General features: G+C 43.1%; 1 protein-coding gene across 1 annotated transcript in view; it reads left to right on the top strand.

The window, feature by feature from the left end:
• Window positions 1–5,772: 5,772 nt before the first annotated feature.
• The window catches only part of LOC108799288 (aldo-keto reductase family 1 member C1 homolog), an 18,077-nt gene continuing 3,180 nt past the window's right edge, over window positions 5,773–20,669 (top strand). Inside the window, exons 1-7 of the mRNA XM_018571135.1 lie at window positions 5,773–5,970; window positions 8,832–8,999; window positions 10,412–10,528; window positions 10,865–10,942; window positions 12,743–12,865; window positions 15,175–15,284; window positions 19,818–19,983. Coding sequence (XP_018426637.1) covers window positions 5,884–5,970; window positions 8,832–8,999; window positions 10,412–10,528; window positions 10,865–10,942; window positions 12,743–12,865; window positions 15,175–15,284; window positions 19,818–19,983 — 849 coding nt within the window. The 5' untranslated portion in view covers window positions 5,773–5,883. The remainder of the gene's footprint in view (window positions 5,971–8,831; window positions 9,000–10,411; window positions 10,529–10,864; window positions 10,943–12,742; window positions 12,866–15,174; window positions 15,285–19,817; window positions 19,984–20,669) is intronic.

Raw genomic sequence — 20,669 nt, 5'->3', positions numbered from 1 at the left:
TACATACACGTTTATCTTATTCGATATGTATGTGCTGTATGTATATGTATACATAGTACGACGAGCCTCCGAATCCGAAACTGCACAACGAGCGGCGGCCACATCGGCTGCCGGTGCGTCCTGCCCATGTGCGCTGCCATCTTTGAGTGTATCTTGGTATACACCAAGATGACGGTGCCCGCATGTTCGGGCGCCGCCATTATGGTGTAACTGTATACCAAGATACACTCAAAAGATGGCGACGCGCCTGCACAGAACGCGCCAACGGCCTATATGGCTGCTGCTCGTTCAGCGTGTGACGTCACCGTCATGTGGCGTCAAGCGCTCTGCCTCCAAGATGGTAGCGGGCATGCACTGAAAACTAATATGTATGCCCGAATAGTTTTTGTATATTCAGGCATATAATAAATTAGTTTTTTCGGATTCGGACAAAATGCTGAATCAACAGATTTTCGTTGATTTGCAGGTTCATCCGAATGCACATATCTAATGCCAGCACATGCAGCAGTAAAATGTCTGGACTCGCAGGACTGTGTTATAAGAATACGTCTGTAAAATCTCTGGACTCGCACATGCGCAGAAGCATGTGAGATTTCTGGACTCCCTTCACACGCTCCAGAAAGTCCAGAATTCTAATGGCCAGTAGCCTGTGAGATTTCTGGACTCTATGCACATGCGCCAGGAGCCCAGTAATCTCACAGGTCTTGAGAACTGATAGAACACCGGCAATAGCGCCCCTAAATGGCTACAAACGGCATAAATAAACCCCTTAGTTTCACTACCAAAAATAAAGAACAAACGTTGCACAGGGACACAAGCAGTTTTTGTCTTATGCTGGATTTCAGGATCAAAAAAGACGAAACAGTCTGCAGTTGTGCAGTGTGAATGAGCCTTAGGGTTCATTCACATTGCAATCATTTCCATACACCGCCCAGATCAGCGTTTTTCCGTGGCAGGGTACGGGCAGGTGTTTCCGACTAGTTGCTGAGAGGGAGCATGTAAAGTCAATTACAGGCTGACACTGTCCATGGCTGTTTGCATGTGATCACTCAAGGAACGATTACACACAGCTAGGAACACATCAGCGGTTCTGTATGCAGATAGTTTGCGTCCAGAGCCTTTCATCTGTCCCTAACCGCGGGTATTTGATCCATGTGCCAATACATGTGGACAGCTGCCTGCAGAGCTTCTCAGCCTGTCATAGATTTGTACATGCTGAGCGGCTGTTTATAATAAAAAATATCTGTCCGTACCCACTACAGAAATATCCTGATCTAGGCGGTGTACAGCCATGTGAATGACCCTTCAAATGTTTACAAACATTGACATCTAAAAAGTCATTTGTTTTTCAGCACATGCTGTACATCCAGCACAGTGGTGGCTGTCAGGCAAGTTACTTTAATGTTCAAGTCACACAAACATTTATTGGAGAAGATTGTGTACATTTCATGGTTGCTTTTATAGTTAACTGACCAGTTGCGCCTGGTTTGGCAGGTTAGACCAAATCTATTACTACGAGAACAATTTGTCCTAACTCACCCCTGGCACCCAACCACACGTGTTTGAACAAGAACAGTATGTTTAAGTATAGCAGATAACATTGCAACATAGCTTCCAGGGACACTACGGCTGGGTTAGGCTCCATTCACATATAGCATTTGCATTTCCCACGCGGTTTTCCGCGCGGCACCGCAAACTCTAACATTTTTCACCCGCACGGATTCCGCTTGTTTGCGGCTATTATATATATATATATATTTGCGAATGTGAGGAATCCGTCAAAAATAAATATAAAATTTGCACTTTTTTGCATTTTTTTCTGTTTAGAGCAGCTCCGTGCATATTCGTCTGCCCAAACACATGCAGACAACCGCTGCTGTGTGAATGGAGCCTAAGAGGTAGGAGAATTATTTACAAATAAAGATCCCTGCAAACTCCACATGAAGATTGCAGTTGACTGCCACAGGTACAGTTCAGCCTAGTTGTATTACAGGGATTTTGGGGAAGAATTTATAGGTAGCCAGTACGGTTTAGCTAAACGACCCCTTCCGCTAGCTCATGGGTAGGCGACCTCGGCACTCCAGCTGTAGTATAACTACAAATCTCACCATACATCTGACTTTGGGAGTAATGCTTATGACTCAGAGTCTTGCAGGGCCTCCTGGGACTTGTAGTTCCACAGCAACTGGAGTACTGAGTTGTGGTTGATGATTCCCCAAAACAGCACCTGGCTTTTCAGAGTACTGGCTCACTTTCCTAATTGTCAAAGGTCAATCGAAGGTCTCGTTCACACCTAGGCGTATTGCATATGCGCCACTTTCGCGCGTTTTTTTACCGCGATTTGCGGTAAAAAAGTCGCGCGACAAATGTGTGTTTCTGAGGGCTACTTGGCTGTATCCCAATAGAAACGCGCAACAAAACGGCCCAAAGTAGTACATGTACCTTTTCAGGCGTGGGCCGTTTTGTAGCGCATTAGGGACGGGCGGAAATACGCCAAGGTGGGAACAAGACCATTGAATACAATGGGATTTATATTTTTGAGCGTTTTGTAGAGCGTTCGTCGAGCGTAGAACGCGCTACAAAACGTTCAGGTGTGAACGAGGGCGAAAAATATACTTTACTTACTTTTACTCTAGCTTCTCGGCCATTGGCTGAAATGATTTATTTCTCTCTTGGCTGACCTCAACCGATAGAACAATAAGAAATCATAGATCTAGCCCGTTGGGAAAAAGAGGATAATGTCATTGTAGCTTGACCCAAGGTATAGGAACTGGCTTTACCTTTAAAGTTCCTATCTAGGAACTGGTTTTACCTTCACAGTTGCTATCTAGGAATTTCTAGAGAGCTGTGAAATGAGATGGAGCAGTAAAGAGCTTACAACAGCCTCTATGTTAGTAAGAGGAATGGCAGGGGTCACTTCAAAGCAGAACTCCAGTTTTCAATAATAAATCCCAAATTCCATTGCTAGGTATGTTCAAAAATGAAAAACACAGCTTTCGCTGCAATACTCATCTACACTTTGACTCAGTCCCCTGCAGAATGTCCTCTGCATCCAATGTTACTTGTCTTCCAAGTACAATGATGTTCAGCGCCCTTCAACCCACTTCCTGTGAGCCCAGCCTGACGAAAAATGCCCCCTGGACGCAGCGTAATTCAGCCGGTCAGGGTTCTCGAGAGTATAATGCAGAGAAAAGTGATTACATCAGTGTGTGAGCGCTGACCTCTGCATCACTAAGGTTCACTCATTGCTTGAGAAGACCTGAAGATGAAGAGGACACTGCGCCTCAGAAGAAAGATATACGTACTGGGGTCCACCAATGGAATAGCAGCCCAACCTGGAGTTGGGCTTTAACTGCTTTCTATCCGGCCATTGTATTGTCCCCTGTGCTGGCCCAGGACCAGCATGGCCGGTCTGTTTACATTGATCTTAGGGAGATCAGCACACTTCCAATGGCTGATCTCCGATCTCTGAAAGCGATGTGCATTGCATCATTTCCGGTTTCAGTGTGTCATTTCTCAGGCTGCTGTAGTGGCAGAAGAAGCTGGTGAAGCAGATCTCTGCTTCATCAGCTTCTATGGGTCTATAGGTGACATTAGGGGTCTAATGGTGATGTCTCCATAAAGACCTGGCACTATATCCGTGCTATCACATAGGGGGCTTGTTATCCCCCTATGTGATAGCAGTAAAATTGAGTGTAAAAAAGTTAAAAAATGAAAGTCACATTTAAAAGAAAAACAGAAATAATTCTAGGGCCATCAATCACTGTTTGCGATTTCACGGGCGCATGCTATTTTAAAGCTTGACATGTTTGATATCTGCTTACCCGTCGTGACCAAAGAAATTTAGCAGAATATATTTTGTCCTAAATGCATGAAGAAAGATTATTTATTTGCAATGCTTCATAACAATGACTTCACCATAAAAGAAGTGAGGGAATCACAGAGAAAAGTTAAGGCCCGCAGGGGGTTCTAATCCTTCCCCACTCTTTCCCATACTAAAAGTTTTGGCTGGACATATATTCCTTTCCAATATTTGCTATGGATTCTACAAGTTAAGATTTTATTTTACTTTGGTACTTTGCATCTTGTCATTGCACTTTATCAGGGAGCTGCTGTCCAAAAGAGGGAGACTCCCTGAACATCAGGGAGACTTGAGATTCCTGCACTTTTTTGGCAGTTCTATAAATGTGAGAGAAAACGTGTCAGAGGTCATGTGGGATTTCCCCAAGAGGCTATGTAGAGATTATTCCTTGAAATGCAGCTTCTCGCCTTCTTTTATACTGAAATGACTTTTTTTCTGAGTCAGCCCCACATTAAGTATTGAATAATTAATCAGACTCACACTGAGGTCAGCATCTGCAGCCTAGTTATTTCTCTCAAGCGTGCGGCCATTTGAAAACAATTACGGCTTGTCCACACCATGGGAGGGAATTCGTAAAAACCGTAGCAGACCAAATCTGGAGCAGTTACCCATGGAAACCAATTAGCTTCTCTCTTTAATTTTAAAGTGTATCAGAACAAACTGACGAGAGAAGCGGATTGCTTGCCATAAGAAAACGGTCTGCTCCAATTTTCACAAATCCCTCCATGTCCATTGAGGTCTGTTTTTCTGCACCTCACATGATGCAAACAGGGCATATACAAAACAATTATTTTCTGAGTGCCCTGGTCACATTTTATCCCCACAGATTCCCTTTAAAGGAAAATTTTCCTGAGAGAGACATGCAAGCTGCCATTGCAGCTTCTAATTCTGCAAATGCTATTTTACTGGCTGTCATGTTTACCCTCTGGCTTTGCCATTTGTGTATTCTTTACCTGAAACAAGCACGCAAATAAGAAAGTCCAATAAGATATGCCTGCTTGTTCCGGGTCAGTGACTCAAACCTTACTGAACCCAGTCAGCCAGCGTGCCAGATAATTATTATCTTCAGAAGGGGATTGGCGATGGCAGCCCCCATGCGTCTCTTAGGAATGGTTTGCTTTCAAAAACATTACTTTTTTTTAAATTTAAAGTGTTAGATCAGGGGTTGGGGGCTAAAAGGAAAAGTGCACTTTGTTTTAAAGTACACTTATCCATGAAAGCACGGACGCATGCATATAAAGCTTTATTATGTACTCAGAATCTTACTGGCTGATCTTTGGTTTCCACTGAGTATCATAAATAATTACCTTTTTCCCCCCAAAATAAAATATAATAAAAATATAATATTTGCCGTTACCTTTTTTCATTCATTGTTGTGTCACAGTTCTGCTGATCTCCTGCAGCCACTTCCTGTCTACGTGCACTCCAGCAATGGCTGCATGGCATTTCTCAGGGTGGGTTCCCTGATGGGGACAACAGCGGACCATGCCTGTGCAATGTGTGTTGAAACAGCTGCTTGTAGTCTCCATTAGAAGCCCTTGTGACAGGTGATAGGAGACAGAGCACTGTGACCCTGTAACAGGAAGAGCTTGAACAATGACTGTCATGGCAGGATCGCCAGCTACAATTTTAACAAAAGCTGCAGATTCAAAGAAGACCTAAAATTACTTCTTCATTTTAAATGTTGAAGCTTCCGCGAGATTTTAGTGAGTGGGTTTACATCTACTTTAATGATCACCTATATTTAATGAGTCAACAGATAAGAATTTCAGTACTTCAGCTGCTGCCTAGTGAGGCTGGAAACCTTTATAGTTGCTCTGCAAGCCGCTCAGGTGTGTCCTAGTGGAAGAACACCAAACAAATGCAAATAGGTGTTCTTTAAGTGCTCAGCAGCTGGGAGGCCCTACTTCGACCAGCCTACTCTGTCAGGGACAAAATAAAAGCAAAAATGCACTGTTGTCTTACAGCAAGTCAACTTCCCTGCAGATGACAGGTGTAAGGATCTGCCAGAATCTCACACCATGCAACTGACCCCTGATTCCTGCATAGTCCTCAATGATGGCCACAAAATGCCAGTCATTGGATTTGGCACCTATGCACCCCAAGAGGTGGGTATGCTGTTCATGGGGCTCCTGGAAGTCTTTCTTTGAGCCTCATCTATGGTTGTTGTTTTTTTTATACATATATGTACTATTTAACTACCAAAAGTGTACAGAATTTACAGAACTCTATGAATGATTGTGTTGCTTGTTTATAAAGACTAGCATAAGGTTATACGTGATGTTTCTCATAGTAACCGGACTTTCTTTCCCCACTGTGTCGGAAACAGAAACCCAATGTGGCGTTTTGTAAAGAGATTTGGTGATTCTCACTGATGTTGACTGTTGTTTTGCAAAAGCTTGAACTTCTGACTTGCTTCTAGTAGGTATTTATTGCTTCACTGTTTGTGTTCTCAGTAATGAGGAAACTGATCTGGCTGCATGATAGGAACTTGGATTTTACCTGAAAATTTGTTGTGATTGGGGGACATCTGGTCTGGATGTTCCTGGCTACTTTGGATAAACCTATATTTTAATAATTGGGCTAGGTTCCCTCTTTTTTTTTTTTCTATGTCTGCATTTGTGTTTCTTTTTTTTTCATGCATTTTTATGTATTATGCTTTTTTGTTTAGGCTAATGAAAGTTGCTGGGGGCTTGTTGTCGTGCACTAAAATGCATGTTGAAGTCTATACGGCCAAAAATGCACGTTGATGCACCAACAATTTATTCATTTATTGGTATATTTCCCCAACAATTTCACACAGTGCTTTACATATTGCATGTTTACATCAGTCCCTGTCCTCAAGGAGCTAACAATCTCTAAGGTCCCTATCTCACATGCATACATAGAGGCAGGGCCGGTGCTAAATCAGGCGGCCGCCTGACTTGCCTTGCGGTAGCGCCGGGCCTGCATAGAGGTTAGCTTTAGACAGGAGCCAACTGACTTTCCAGCATGTCTTTGGAGTGTGAGAGAAAACTGGAGTACCCAGAGGAAACCCACACAAGCACAGGGAGAACATGCAAACTCCTTGCAAAACTGCACAGCTACTATTTTCCCAATGCATGATGGCACACAGATTTGAAGGGGCCCCATAGAACTGGATGACAATAGTCTTGTTGTGCATTAATGTGTTACATACCGTGCGTCAAATCATACAGCTGTAAATGGGGGTCCTAAGTGCATGTATTTTTTTTTTTAATTATAAGTTTTGGGAGAGTGTAGAGAGTAGTTGGAGTGGAACTATAATCACCTCCTCTTTCTCCCATGCCAGCATCGTTGCTCAGCCTTCTACGAGGTTCGGGATCTTTGGCCATCTTGATTGGCCAGGATGATATACATTCAGTGTTCATTCTAAAAAAGATTGCAAACAGGCAGATGAGAAGGTTTATTTCAGAAGAGACATCAAGCTCTATTTATAAATGTTTTCACACAAGAGTCGCACACTTTTTTTTTTTTCTTCTTCTTCTAATTGGAGTCAATTGGAAATATAAAATTATGGGTGAAAGTTGTGTGAATTTTGAAAAACTGCTTGCATTTTTAAAAATTCTAAAGTATAGCTGCAAGAAAAGTTATTACTCCATCCACACAGTTAAGTGTAGATGGAGGAATCTGTTGCAACTTTTCCATCTAACCACAGAAAAGCTGCAGAAAATTGTACACCTATTTACACCTATGCATGTTGCAATCCCATCTATTCCATATGGGTTTCAGGGCCCATTTACATCTTTGTGTTGCATTATTGCATCTTTATGTTTGTTGCATGTTACTGCAGCACATTTTGAATGGCACCATTAGGGCCTGTGTCAGTGGGCTTTGTTCACTTTAAACAGGTTTTGCAAAGCCCGCTTGAAGGGGGTAAAAAGTACCTGTCCATTAATTCCAGTCTCCTAGGCTCTTTGAATCCTTCGCATCTGATGATTTCAGGTGTGTTGGAAGCCTTCACCCCCTCCGGTTGAGTGCTATAGTTCTGCCTGCTACCACATTTTACTGGCGTAACTCATCAGAACTGCAGCAAGCTTTAAGGCCCCAAAAAACTACCTAACCCATATATGACAAAGGCACCACAACACAGTTTCTGGATATTCACATCTATTCATTTTGGGGAGTTGGAAGGTCAGGTGTGTTTTTTTACTGTGCTGATGTGTGTTGGGGGTGGGGGATATTCCAAATGAATGGGGTTTTCCAAAAAAACACCTTTTGCTTTGTGTGATACTAATGTGCATCAAGCAGGAATAAAATGCGCATGCTTAATGGAGTCAGCCCTAAAGTGGAACTTAATTGGATGGTGGTCACAGCAGTCTTTGCAATAATGTTCAAGTATGTCCATTTGATGTTGGGGTATTTGTTTGGCCTCATCTAGCAATCTAAGGTCCACTTTTTTTTTTCTTTCTATGTTTTAATTGAATATTTTTATTAGTGTGATTTATATCGGACGATGACAATATTAAATATTTTGTACTGCAGATAATATTTGTGGCTTGAAGGTGGCAGTGTTCATCTGCAGGCTTAAGGCTTTCATTTTTATAAAAAAAAAAAAGCCAGAACTATTTCTTAAAAAGAAGAGGGGGGGCGGCGCTAGTGGTACAGTTAAGTTCAAGGTGCTTAGGCAGGAAACAATTATAAGGCAGGAACAGCCTTTTCTCATAAAAGCATTTTGGGAAGTTCCAAAAATAAAGCTGAAATTTGAATTGGTTTGGGACATCCAAATTCATGAAATTCTGAACAAATCTAACGTCATGTGATTTTTGGGACCATCTCTACTGATCCCATGGCAACAATGTCACTCTAAGGCACTGTTTGGTAACTGTCCAGGGTGGCATGGTAGATGGGGCACCATGCCTGAAAGTTAACAAATAGTTAAAAAAAAAAGTTTTACTGAGGCAACACCAGACAATACCAAACATTGATAAATATTTTCTTTACCCTCCAGGTTCCAAAGAGCTTGGCAGAAGAAGCTGTAACAGTTGCCCTTGAAGTGGGCTATTGTCACATTGACTGTGCATTTTTTTACGGCAATGAGGTGGAGGTGGGTCGAGCCATCAGAAAGAAAATTGCAGAGGGAACGCTGAAAAGAGAAGACATCTTCTACACTGGGAAGGTGACTGTATTTTTTTTTTCTCAAGAACAAGCAAACATTTTTCAAAAACTGCCATTACAAATTTTTATGTATAGAGCATTTAAAAGTTTTTAGATTTCTTATATAGTCCCCCTTGAACATGAAATCAGTCTAGAAGTGGGGGTGCTCACTCTTAAAACCTGTAAGACTCTCCTGTATTGCACAAGACTTTTACCTTAGCATGTTTCAGGACCTGGTTTCTGGAGTGAACAATGTTTAGTTGAGCCTGCCTGGGCAGAGGAACTCTGAAAGGAGCTCATCACAGTGCAGTTTCTTATTTATAGTCCAGTGAGCTGATTGGAGGAAGGGATATGTGAAAGGAAGTTGGAGCACTACAAGCTTTAAATAATGGTGATGCCAATAGGCTGTAGGTTTGGAAAGGGGCAAGCTAACTGGAGGAGGGGATGCGTGAAAGGAAGTTGGAGCAGTACAAGCTTTAAATAATGGCAATGCTGATTGGCTCTGTGTGGAAATGGGTGTGTGTTTCACAAGAATGGCTGAGCAGGATTTTGTTTCTGTTTTAACAGTTCACATATATGTATATCAACTTTGTATTTAGCTTTCACTGTGGAATTCTGCTTTTAAGAGCTGATCCACCCAAGGCTTATATTTTCCTGTTTTGGAGGATGCTGGACCCCTTGATGATCCCTTCTGTCGTTTAGATCTCTGCACTGAGTTCCTGAGTCTGCACACCCACTGATCCCATTATGAGGGGCTCCCACCATCACTGCTGTGTTTCTATTTTATGTTATGGAAAATGTAACAGGAGTAGCTGGAACACTCAAAGGTTGGCAAAGTCACCCAACTCTCCCAGGTGAACAAGAACAGAGTTTGCAGTTATGGCAGATCTCGCCATTGGAGTGTCCAAGATATGTAAGGGGCTGACTCGACTTACCAGGCTCAACCTATAACCAGGGCCGGAATTCCCACAAGGCCAACCAAGGCCTGGCCTTGGGGCAGCAGGGAGTAGAGAGGCAGCAGGGGTGTGGAATTCCTATCTCCTGATGCCTGGGACATGCATTTCCGGGCGCCGGATGGGTAGTTGTTTTCTACATTTAGCCCTGCTTTGGGCAAGCAGGGCTAAATGTACCGCAGGGAAGAGGTTCGTTCGTTTACAAGTGATCTTGGCAATGTCAGCCACATCACTTGTATGCAACCTGCAGGTCTGCCATTCTCCATGGGGGAGGGGGGTTGGTGGGTAGGGGGGCACATTGAGGAACCTGGCCTTGGGGCAGCAGAGAGAGTAAATCCGGCCCTGCCTATAACATGAATTTTCAGGTGGATTGATCCTTAAACAAAACCCCCTAAATTGTAGCTTGCCTCATTAAAACAATATTAGGGCTCTTGCATTGCATATATAATTTCATTGGGCCTTTTGTTTTGTCTTGTTTTAGTTGTGGCTGACTGACCAAACTCCTGAGAGAGTCCGACCTGCAATAGAAAAGTCCTTGCGAAATCTTCAGCTAGATTACATGGATTTATTCCTTATCCACAATCCAATGGAACTAAAGGTACGATTACAGAGAATCCTCTTCGCCAAAACACAACTTTTTTTATGCTCCCTCTCCTGGAAGCCTCAAAAATTATTAATTGTAAGAATCTTTCGTCTGATCTTCCGTCTGATTGGAGTGCGGCTCTTTCTGTATTGGGGTTACTGTAAGCGATGGTGATGGCAGTGAGACAGAAAGTGTGAGATCCATCACCTTAAATTCTCTTTAAAGAGACATTATGGGCCTATTAGACCCCCAATGTCTCCCGTATGGTAGGATAATAGTTTAAAAGTACGGGTATCCTTCTGAAAGTTTTCCATTTCGTGACCTATGTTTTTTATTTGCCCCACATAACAGCCTGGCGATGACCCTTATCCAGTGGATGAGAACGGAAAAGTCATCTATCACAACACAGACATTCGTGACACTTGGAAGGTACAAAGCTAGTTCAACTATCGGGGTAATGTTTATTGTAAATGGTGAAGCAAACTGGATACACCTGTCTCAGGCTCGTCTGCCATCAATGCAATGTATGGAAACCATGGGGTTTTTTTTTCCATGCACTGCACATATGATTGACAACTTGCCTGAAGAAGCTTGGAGTAAATGGTTCTATAATATTAAGCTGTATCTGTGCTGTGAAGAGGTCACTTTGGATGGACTATGTGCAGAGGCAGCTCTTAAATTAGGCGATCGCCTTAGGCCTCGCGCTCCCGAGGGCCTCGCGACCGCCTAATTTGCCCTGCCGTCACATTACCTCACAGCTAGGTAACGTCGTGAGCTCTTAGCCCTGTCGCTGTCAAACGGAGGCTCTCCGTTTGACAGCGACAGGGCTGAGAGCTTATCTGTTTCCTCGGTCCGTCCATTCGGCCAGTGGTCTTCTGGAGCTCCGCCCACCAGCCACTCGGAAGCCATCTCACTCCTCCCATCCACCGTGCGAGGATCCCAATCTGGCTGGGAGGGGGCATCAGAGCCCTGGTGAGACCCCACAGAGCCCTGCTACCCTGGTGAGACCCCCTCAGAGCCCTCGATGCAATGCAATGATTCCCCACAAAGCCATTGTGAGACCCGTCCACAGGCCTGAGCGGGGCCTCATGTTTAGGTTTCGCCTAAGGCCTCGCAAACTCTAGAGCCGCCTCTGACTATGTGACCATTGTCTCTGGGATAGAGAATCCAGGACATTTAGTGAAAGGAACATTTTCTCCAGTGGTGGGACACAGACAACAGAAAACATTGATAGAGGTGCTAGCCATTCAATATAATATCCCCCAAAAAGTTGTGGCTTGAGATGCAGTTCAGGAAGGTCCTACTATGTTTGCTGTTTTTAACTATTGAAAGCCTTTATTTCTCATTTACCTTTTTATTAGTCTCCATTCTACAATGACTCCATTCTCTTCTCTGCTCAATAAACCGCTCACAGAAACTAATGCCACTCATTGCTAGTGATATTTTAAAGCTGAACTCTGCACAGATATGAAAGGCACACACCAATGCAGTCCTGCATTCATTAGTCCATACATGTATTGTGTTGTGTTTATCAAGAAGTAGAGCACAGTGGCGTGGTGGTTAGCACTTCTGCCTTGCAGCACTGAGAGTCCCCAGTTCAAGTCCCGGTCAGGATACCACCTGCAAATCCTTCAAGAGAAGGAGGACATGCTGGAATGTTAATTTGGCTCCTGTCTAAATTGTTCCTACTGTGTGAGATAGGGGCCTTGGATTGTAAGCTCCTCTAGGGCAGGGACTGAGGTGAATGTGCCCTGCGTAATTTGTCTGCGCTATATAAATATCTGTAATAAATACATTTGACTTGGCATGAGCTTTTCCAGCTGAGCTTGGACTGGGAGAGGGAGAAGATGCAAAATGACTATTCAGCTGTGCCGCAGTGTTCATGTGCTAACAAGGAGGAGGAGAGAGCAGAGTGACATGGAGCGAAAACTCATCAGTCCAGTATTATACTGTCCACTCCTAGGTTAGGGGATGGACGAGACCTGTAAGTGCTACTGAACTGCAGTAAAGGAAAATCAGGTCTCCTGCCCTGCCAGACAGGGCTGTGCTGTGTTGTATTTTAGGACTGGATGGACAAACCACTCCTATGTATGTTTGTCATCTGTGTGTTTAGCTTTAAGGAGTTATTAATTGTGCAAATACACTTATGCTGCAAATAAATGTGTCTGTATGACATGCATGTGATAACTTCAGCTGTGCATTTAAAAATGTTTTTATTTTTCATTGCAGGCGATGGAGGACTTGAAGGCAGCCGGACTGACCAGATCAATTGGAGTGTCGAGCTTTAACCGGCGGCAGCTAGAACTCATACTTAATATGCTCGAGCTGAGATACAAACCAACCTGCAACCAGGTAACTGATCCAAACCGTTCATATTCTCCAACAACCCGTGACACCACTTAAAGCGGAAACAAACCAGTAATTCAAGTTCACCATCACACTTGTCCTATGCCAGTCATTCATCAAAGTGTATGATGAACCTTTGTCAGTCCTGCAGCTTAAGGGGCGTGGTCAGTGGGGCGGAGGTATTGAGGGCGGAGCCAATATAGGAAAGGACAAAAAATTTCAGAGGATAAAAGATGTGAAGTTTTTCTTATGACCTGCATACAGACTCGCATCACATGACATTCCTGACACACATGAACTCTGTGCAATATGGGCATTCTTCCACGGCTGACAAATAACATTGTAACAATAGGAGGTTTAAGAGAGATTATATTTCCTTTAACTGGAAACTATTGTGAGAATGTACATAATTTAACTATTGTGGCATTTAGCTAGGTTTTTATGCCTAATGTAGTATTATTAATTTTTTTTTTGCATGCTGTTCCATATTTTCATAATTTTTAGTAAATTCTTCCCTCTAGTGATCATCTGCATATCAGCATTCCTAATGGCTGCTATGATACATCAACCCTTAAAGCAGAATTATGGGGAGAGTGAAATACACCCACCCCCATAGTTAGAGCCGAGCTGTCACAGCTCGGCTCTATTGATCAGGAACACGGCGAACACATACTGTCGATTGCTGACTTCCCCATCCTCTCCCTTTTGAGAGCAGTGACTGTCAGTCACGGCTCCCCGCAGGGATTCCTCCCTCCCCTCTCCGATCCTCCAGCGCTGACTGGATGGATGAGGAGGGGGCAGGCACAGCTGGCTCTGCCCCTAGAGAGCCAGCGGTGTGGATGCCGACAATAATTGTCGGGATCCGTCCCGGGTGCGACGCGGTTCTGCGCTGTCAGCAATGGCTCGCTATATACTGAGTTTTGGGTCACCGGAGGACATTAGTATATGTCCTCCGGTGACCCTGAAGAAAACTATTGGCAAAAAAGCTTAGGCCATAGTTCTCTTTAAGTAGTATTTAACACCTAAACTTTTTTTCAATATTAAATCCAGATCCATCTATGAGACATTACCAGCAAAGTATTTCTTTACATTTCGGTTAAAACACTTTCATTCATCATGTTTTTGAGCAGTTGGCTCCAACTCTCTCAGCTCAGCTTTCCTGAACTTTCTGTCCTGAACAAGATCACAAAGGACAGAGCGGCCTCCAGCAGCTTTCCATCTACTAGCTTAGAGGAGAGGGGAGCAGGGGAGTGGATTATTTTGCTGTGCCTGTGTGGTTGTGGAGACACTCGCACAGCTTACTAGCACACACAAAGTTGGCTCCATAGGTGGAGTCACCCTAAAACAGGATATCGGGACCAGCTGATTCTGCAAGAAAATACTTTTGAAACTCAAGGAACAACATCCATTGCAAATGATTTCATCAGCATTTGAAATGGCAGAGTAAGAATATTTCAGCAAGTACAGAATATACAGTACATGGTAATCTTGCCAGAAATGTGGTGTCATTGACACTCCCTGAGAGCCGAATTGGTTGCACAATGCTGTCTGTATTCTACAAATGTTCCCCTCTCCTGTAATTTAAATGTAGAAGATATGTTTGAATCCAGTCTGGGTAACAGCCATGGCTCCCTCCGTAGATGCAGCGGAGAAGTGAACGTAGCCACCCAAGGGTAGGATGTGTGCTATTCGCTTCATTTGCATAAAGGAGAAAAGGTGTCTGCATTAGCTCTCTATCTAAGGGCTAGAAAGCTGCTACCTATTCCATTTTTGTTTTGGGGTTTAGAGAGCCTTTTGAGGGGAACTAGAGTATGAAAATAAACAGCTCGGAAGTGGAGGATTTGTATTTTTTAGCAAAAGAGACTGTCAACATTCTTCACCCGTGACAGGTGAGTAGACATTTGCCCATCCTCTATCATGATAGGACTGGCCGCTCAGTATCCTGCCACCAGGAGAAGCAGATTAATTGGCTCCTGTCTAAATTGTCCCTTGTATGTATGTGAGATAGGGGCCTTAGATTGTAAGCTCCTTGAGGGTAGGGACTGATGTGCATGTGCAGTATGTAATGCATTGCGTGAAATTGTCGGGGCAATACACCAATAAAAATACCAATAATAATGAAATACATTTTTGGTGCATCAACGTGCATTTTTGGCCCTATAGACTTTAATGACAACATAAGGTTTTAGAAACATGAACACTAACTGAATTTACGATAAACTGATTACATTTATCTATTACATATAGGTGAATATATATGTCTATATATTTTTAAAAAAAAACACTATAGTTCCCCTTGAAATGCCCCTCTGCAGGTGGAGTGTCACATCTACCTCAATCAGACCAGACTGCTGGGATTCTGCAAGTCGCATGACATTGTGCTGGTGGCGTTCAGTGTCCTGGGATCCAGTCGGGATGCGGGCTGGTAAATGACGTGCTTCTAGAGAAAATTGCATTCATGCCTGTGTTCTTTAGTGATAGGGTGTGGCATTTTTTAAATCCAAAAATGTACAAAGTAGATCCAGCATGTGCTATTTATGAATGTGTTTGCTTAACTGTTCTTTTCAACAGCTTTTAGGAGGAACTACACGTCCTAATGCATCAACAGTCATGTCTAAATTTAGCTCAGAACAGGGAACAAGTGGGTTTGGCTGCACAGCACTTGCTTTTGGGTGTGGCTTAAAGAACATGGTTAAAAAAAAAATATTAATAATGTCGAAGCCTGCTAAAATTATATAACCAAATGCCACTGTCCACGTAGTCACAAAAATATTCCTTAAAGGAGAACTATGAGGTGAGTGATTTTCACGCAACCTCATAGTTCGAGCCGAGGTGTGACAATGAAACTGTCACACGTCGGCTCAAAAGATCGGGAAGTGAGCGAACACATACCGTTGCTCGCTCACTTCTCGATCATCTCCCTGCAAAGAGCCGTGACTGTCACAGCTCCCTGCAGGGATTTCCCACCTCCCCGCTTCGATCCTCCAGCGCTGACTGGCGGAACGGACAAGGGAGGGGGAGTGTACCACTGGCTCTGCCTCTAGATAGGCAGAGCCAGCTGTCACTCACGCAGCTGGCTGGATCTTGACAGTACTGTCGGGATCCGTCCCTGAGCTGTAGCTCGCGGTATACTGAGCTTTGGGTCACGGGAGGACGCTAGTTTATGTCCTCCGGGGGCCCTTAGGAGAACTATGGGGAAAAGCCCTGACCCCTTAGTTCTCCTTTTAAGATGCCCATACACCTTACAATTATCTGCCGATTTTCTGTGGTCAGATGGAAAAAGTGCAACAGATTGGCCCAGGTGGAGATTACTCCATCCACACAGTTTAGTGTAGATGGAGGAATCTGTTGCAACTTTTCCATCTTACGACAGAAAATCTGCAGATAATTGTAAGGTGTATGGCCAGCTTAAGACCTCTGTCTTTGTCATCAGAGAGCGCCCCTAAACTTCCTACCAGAGAGGGGCCCATTTACACCTATGCGTGTTGCGATCCCATCTATTCCCACCCCATAGTTCTCCTTTAACTACTTTTCTGCACACAGAATATAGACACTTGCACTTTGTCTGAGTCTGCCTTCAAGATTACCTTAAAGGAGAACTATGGGGTCAGGGCTTTTCCCCATAGTTCTCCTCAGGGTAACGGGAGGACACAAACTAGCGTCCTCCTGTCACACTAGGCTCAGCAGCCGCAGCGGATCCCGACGTCGATGTCTGGATCCGCCCAGCTGCGTGAGTGACAGCTGGCTCTGCCTATCTAGAGGCAGAGCCAGCTGTAACCGCCCCCTGCCCCGTCCATTCCGCCAGTCAGCACTGGCAGATCGGAGCGGGGAGGGGGGAATCCAGCCCCTCCCCTGTCATGGCAGAGAGCCGTGACAGGATCAAGAGGTGAGCGAACCCGGTATGTGTTCGCTCACCTCCCGATCTACTGAGCCGACCTGTGACAGTCTCATTGTCACAGGTCGGCTAGAACTATGAGGTGATGTAGCTGGAGCACAAGCTGGTAACTCCCGGGCAGTGGAATACCTTCACCCTTTTGTGAATAGACCCGCATGTCAAGAACAGGAGTCGTTGTCACAAGCCAAGGGCAATAACCGCTGGCCCAAGAGGTACAGGGCAGAAGACAGAATTCCTAGTCCAGTAAGCAGGTGGCAGACCGAGATCCAGAGAAAGATGTCAGAAGGTGGGCCGGGTCGTTCACAGGTAAGTAGGGTATCTGATCAGGTCACAGGTAATCGGGAAGAAGCTGAAGACCACTCGCCAAGTTGTCCATATGACATGCCGTTTATATAGGACTACACATTAACGTGCACCTTCATGCTAATTCATGCAGACCTGTACACTAATGTGCTCATGCCTGCACTTCTGTGCACAGGATCATGGACAATAGCATGTGCACGTGCTCAAATCTGCAAGGGTCTTCTGGAATGCATTGGACTTTTCCTATAGGCACAATAGAATTAGTTTATTTTATATATAGAACTAAAAAAAGAAAAGAGCAAAAAACTACTTCACACCCTCATTGAATATGTAAAAATGCATGTTGCTTTATTTAAAAACATAAAAAAATATAGTCGTTTCCATTCAGTTGAGGCTGATTCTGGCAGTAGACTGAGAAGATTTTTTAATGCGTTTTTCCGATTTTATAGATCTTCTTCAGGAGACGTAGAGGGTAGGTCTACAATATTAGATCAGCAATTTACATTATAACATAATATTTCCAAATGAATACACTATATCATAATTACAATATCGATATATGTATAAGGAGATCCAATCAGGACGTAAAACAGGGGCTAATTCCCATCTCTGATGCGGCCCCCGATGAATTTGAGTTTGCCACCCCTGATGTAGATGATCAAAAAACTTCAAATACATATGATCTATAGAACAATCCATTAGATGCAACACACCCCAGTAGAGTGGATATCACTATCAAATGTGATATTTACCTTTTTTACATATATAGAATTGTCACGAAAGGTCTTGATGTCATCCAGCTCTAAGGAGTGTCTAATCCTTCAGTTTTATAAACAATTACAAATTGGGGGCAAATTACATGCAAAGTGTCAGTATCAAGATGAATGTACATCATCAGAATAACTTCTACCTATTCTCAACTATTGACTGTACAGCATACTTTTAATCAAAGGCAATGAATGGGCACTTGTATCGTGAAGTATGGCATTACCAGCACAAGTGCCCATCCACTGACCTTGATTCAAAGTATGCCGTACAGTCAATATGTGAGAAAATTTAGGATTTGTTCTGATAAGGATTTTGACGAAAAATGATAGGCCCTTGAAGGTAAGGGTATTAGAGAGGGGATATTGTACGGAATTCTGCAAAGAAGCTTACCGGAATGCTAAAAGTAAGAGGAACTTTACTATTTACCTTAATGACATGTAAGGAAGATTGTACTGCTATGATTGTTACTTATTACTTTCAGGATCACCATATTAGGGTGATTTTGAGTAAGTACCGGTATCTACTTACAAGAGATAGTATAGTCAAAGTATTTTCCGGTCAAAGTCACAGGACCCCAACAATGTACAGTAAACACCCAGTTATCTGGCATCCATGGGGATCGGTAGGTGCCAGATAACTAGTTTCTGGTTGCTTGAATGTTAATTAAAAACAGAAAAACCAAAAAGGGCGCAACACTAGGTAGGCTGACTGGCCGGGTCGGATGACCCAGGGAAGGTGACAGGGAAAATCGTGTGACAATGGATGCAAAGGGCGAAAAACTAATTAATAGCTGAGGAAACAAAACAATTTGTTTACTTACATTTTAAATCATGGGACCAGAGGATGGATGCCCATGATTTAAAATGTAAGTAAAAAATTTTTTTTGTTTCCTCAGCTATTAATTAGTTTTTCGCCCTTTGCATCCATTGTCACACGATTTTCCCTGTCACCTTCCCTGGGGCGTCCAACCCGGCCAGTCAGCCTACCTAGTGTTGCGCCCTTTTTGGTTTTTCTGTTTTGCATATCCACAGGCACTCCTCCTGGGTTTCAGGGCTGCACACTAATTAGGGTCACATTTTTTACCCCCTCAATACCACTACAAGAGCGCTGTTTGTACGATTTTGTGTTTTTGAAAGTTAATTAGTAACTCAAGCAATTTGATAGCAATATACATTCTCTACTCAGGTGTGTTGCAACTAATGAATTATACTATATCCCCTGGTGAAGCAGATCTATGGATCTATGATCTGGGAGTTGAGAATTTTCCTTGTTCCACTTCCAGAATCTGCATCAACTGAATGGAAACAATATTCTAATATCTAAAGACATTTTATCCTGTTGTGCACTGGGTACTTGAGGGTATTTATGAAGATGGTAATGTGATTAAAAAGCAATGTTATAATGCACAAAATACACTAAATACTATGGATATACTCTCAGGCCATTTATGTAACTGTAATATTTGTGCATTCAAAAATATTTTTGATATAATATCTTGTCATTGATTTGACCAGGTGGCACCAAAAAAGGTGTACATTTTTGGGGTCATTTTGTGGTTTACCGGGGAAGGGGACCAAGCCCAACCCCATATTGTGCCAGGTTACCACACAAGGGAGAGAATATTACCCCGATGGCTACAGAAACGGCAATAAAAACCTTTGTGATGTTCTAAACCTTCCCCACGTTATCAAAAAAATTGTGGGTGGAATTTGTTTGCAGTTGTAACTATGTTTGAACACTCCTATGACAAAGCTCTCACAACTGAATCATAAAGGAAGTTCTAGGTTGTCATGATGTACTGTGACTTACAATAAAGTTTATCATCAGAGCTCAACAGCAGGTGGTTGGTGCATTAATATACAGTGGGCTTTTCCAGCTGGTGAAAGGTTCAATTCTGCACTCTGAGACTGCATTAAGGGAGTTCTGAGAACTGAAGCTGCCTATATGTCTTTTGGAATTAGACTTCAAAACTAACCCAAGTCTCCGTTCCAGGATAGATCAGGATAGCCCATATGTCTTGAAAGACCCCGTCTTGACTGACTTGGCTAAAAAATATAGCCGCACTCCAGCTCAAGTGGCCATGAGGCACCTTCTTCAGAGAGGGATTGTGGCCCTCGCAAAGAGCTTCAACCCGGACAGGATCAAGGAGAACTTTCAGGTACTGGGTGGGTTTCCTAAACTTCTTTCAGAGTAGAAATAATGGGAGCTGCAATTTTTACTTTTTTTTTTCTTTGCTTTTAAGTTGTAAACCCCAGGGACCCTCATCCCGATTCTTGCTTTACTGCCTAATGAATCCTTTAAGCATGCAGGACAGAATTCCAAACTTCGCTGAGAGCATGCTTGTTTCAGGTTGGTGACTCACTAGGTAGACAACTGTGGATGAGAGATCCTGTTTAAACGATAAAGCTAGATAGGGCTAGGGGAGATTATTAATGAAATCATGTAAGATTTATCATGTAAACAGGATGATGCTGAACTGCAAGGCTTGAATTTTAGTCACATAAATGTGGAATTTGAGTCGGGCCAGAAATTATATTGGGACTTGTTTAATAATCACTTATGCTGTTACTGCAGTATTACCTGATGAGGGATTAAAGGTGCAGTTTTAACACCGGCTTTAATAATGTGGGGTCCTTTCATTTTTAGGATAGATGTGTCTATTTTGAATGCTTTTTGTAAATTTGAAGGGAAAATGGGTTATGTTTTATTATTTTCTACAATGTTGGGTTTTACAGTTATTTGATTCTGAGTGTGGTGTGTGTGTATGTATATGTGTGTGTATGTATGTATGTATGTGTGTGTGTATATATATATATATATATATATATATAAATTTATTATTAT

The sequence above is a fragment of the Nanorana parkeri genome, unplaced genomic scaffold (genome assembly GCF_000935625.1).
Source record: "Nanorana parkeri isolate BGI_ZX_2015 unplaced genomic scaffold, ASM93562v1 scaffold1686, whole genome shotgun sequence".
NCBI lineage: Eukaryota > Metazoa > Chordata > Amphibia > Anura > Dicroglossidae > Nanorana > Nanorana parkeri.
The sequence above is the reverse complement of the archived record's forward strand: the minus strand, read 5'-3'. Positions and strand labels throughout refer to the sequence as shown.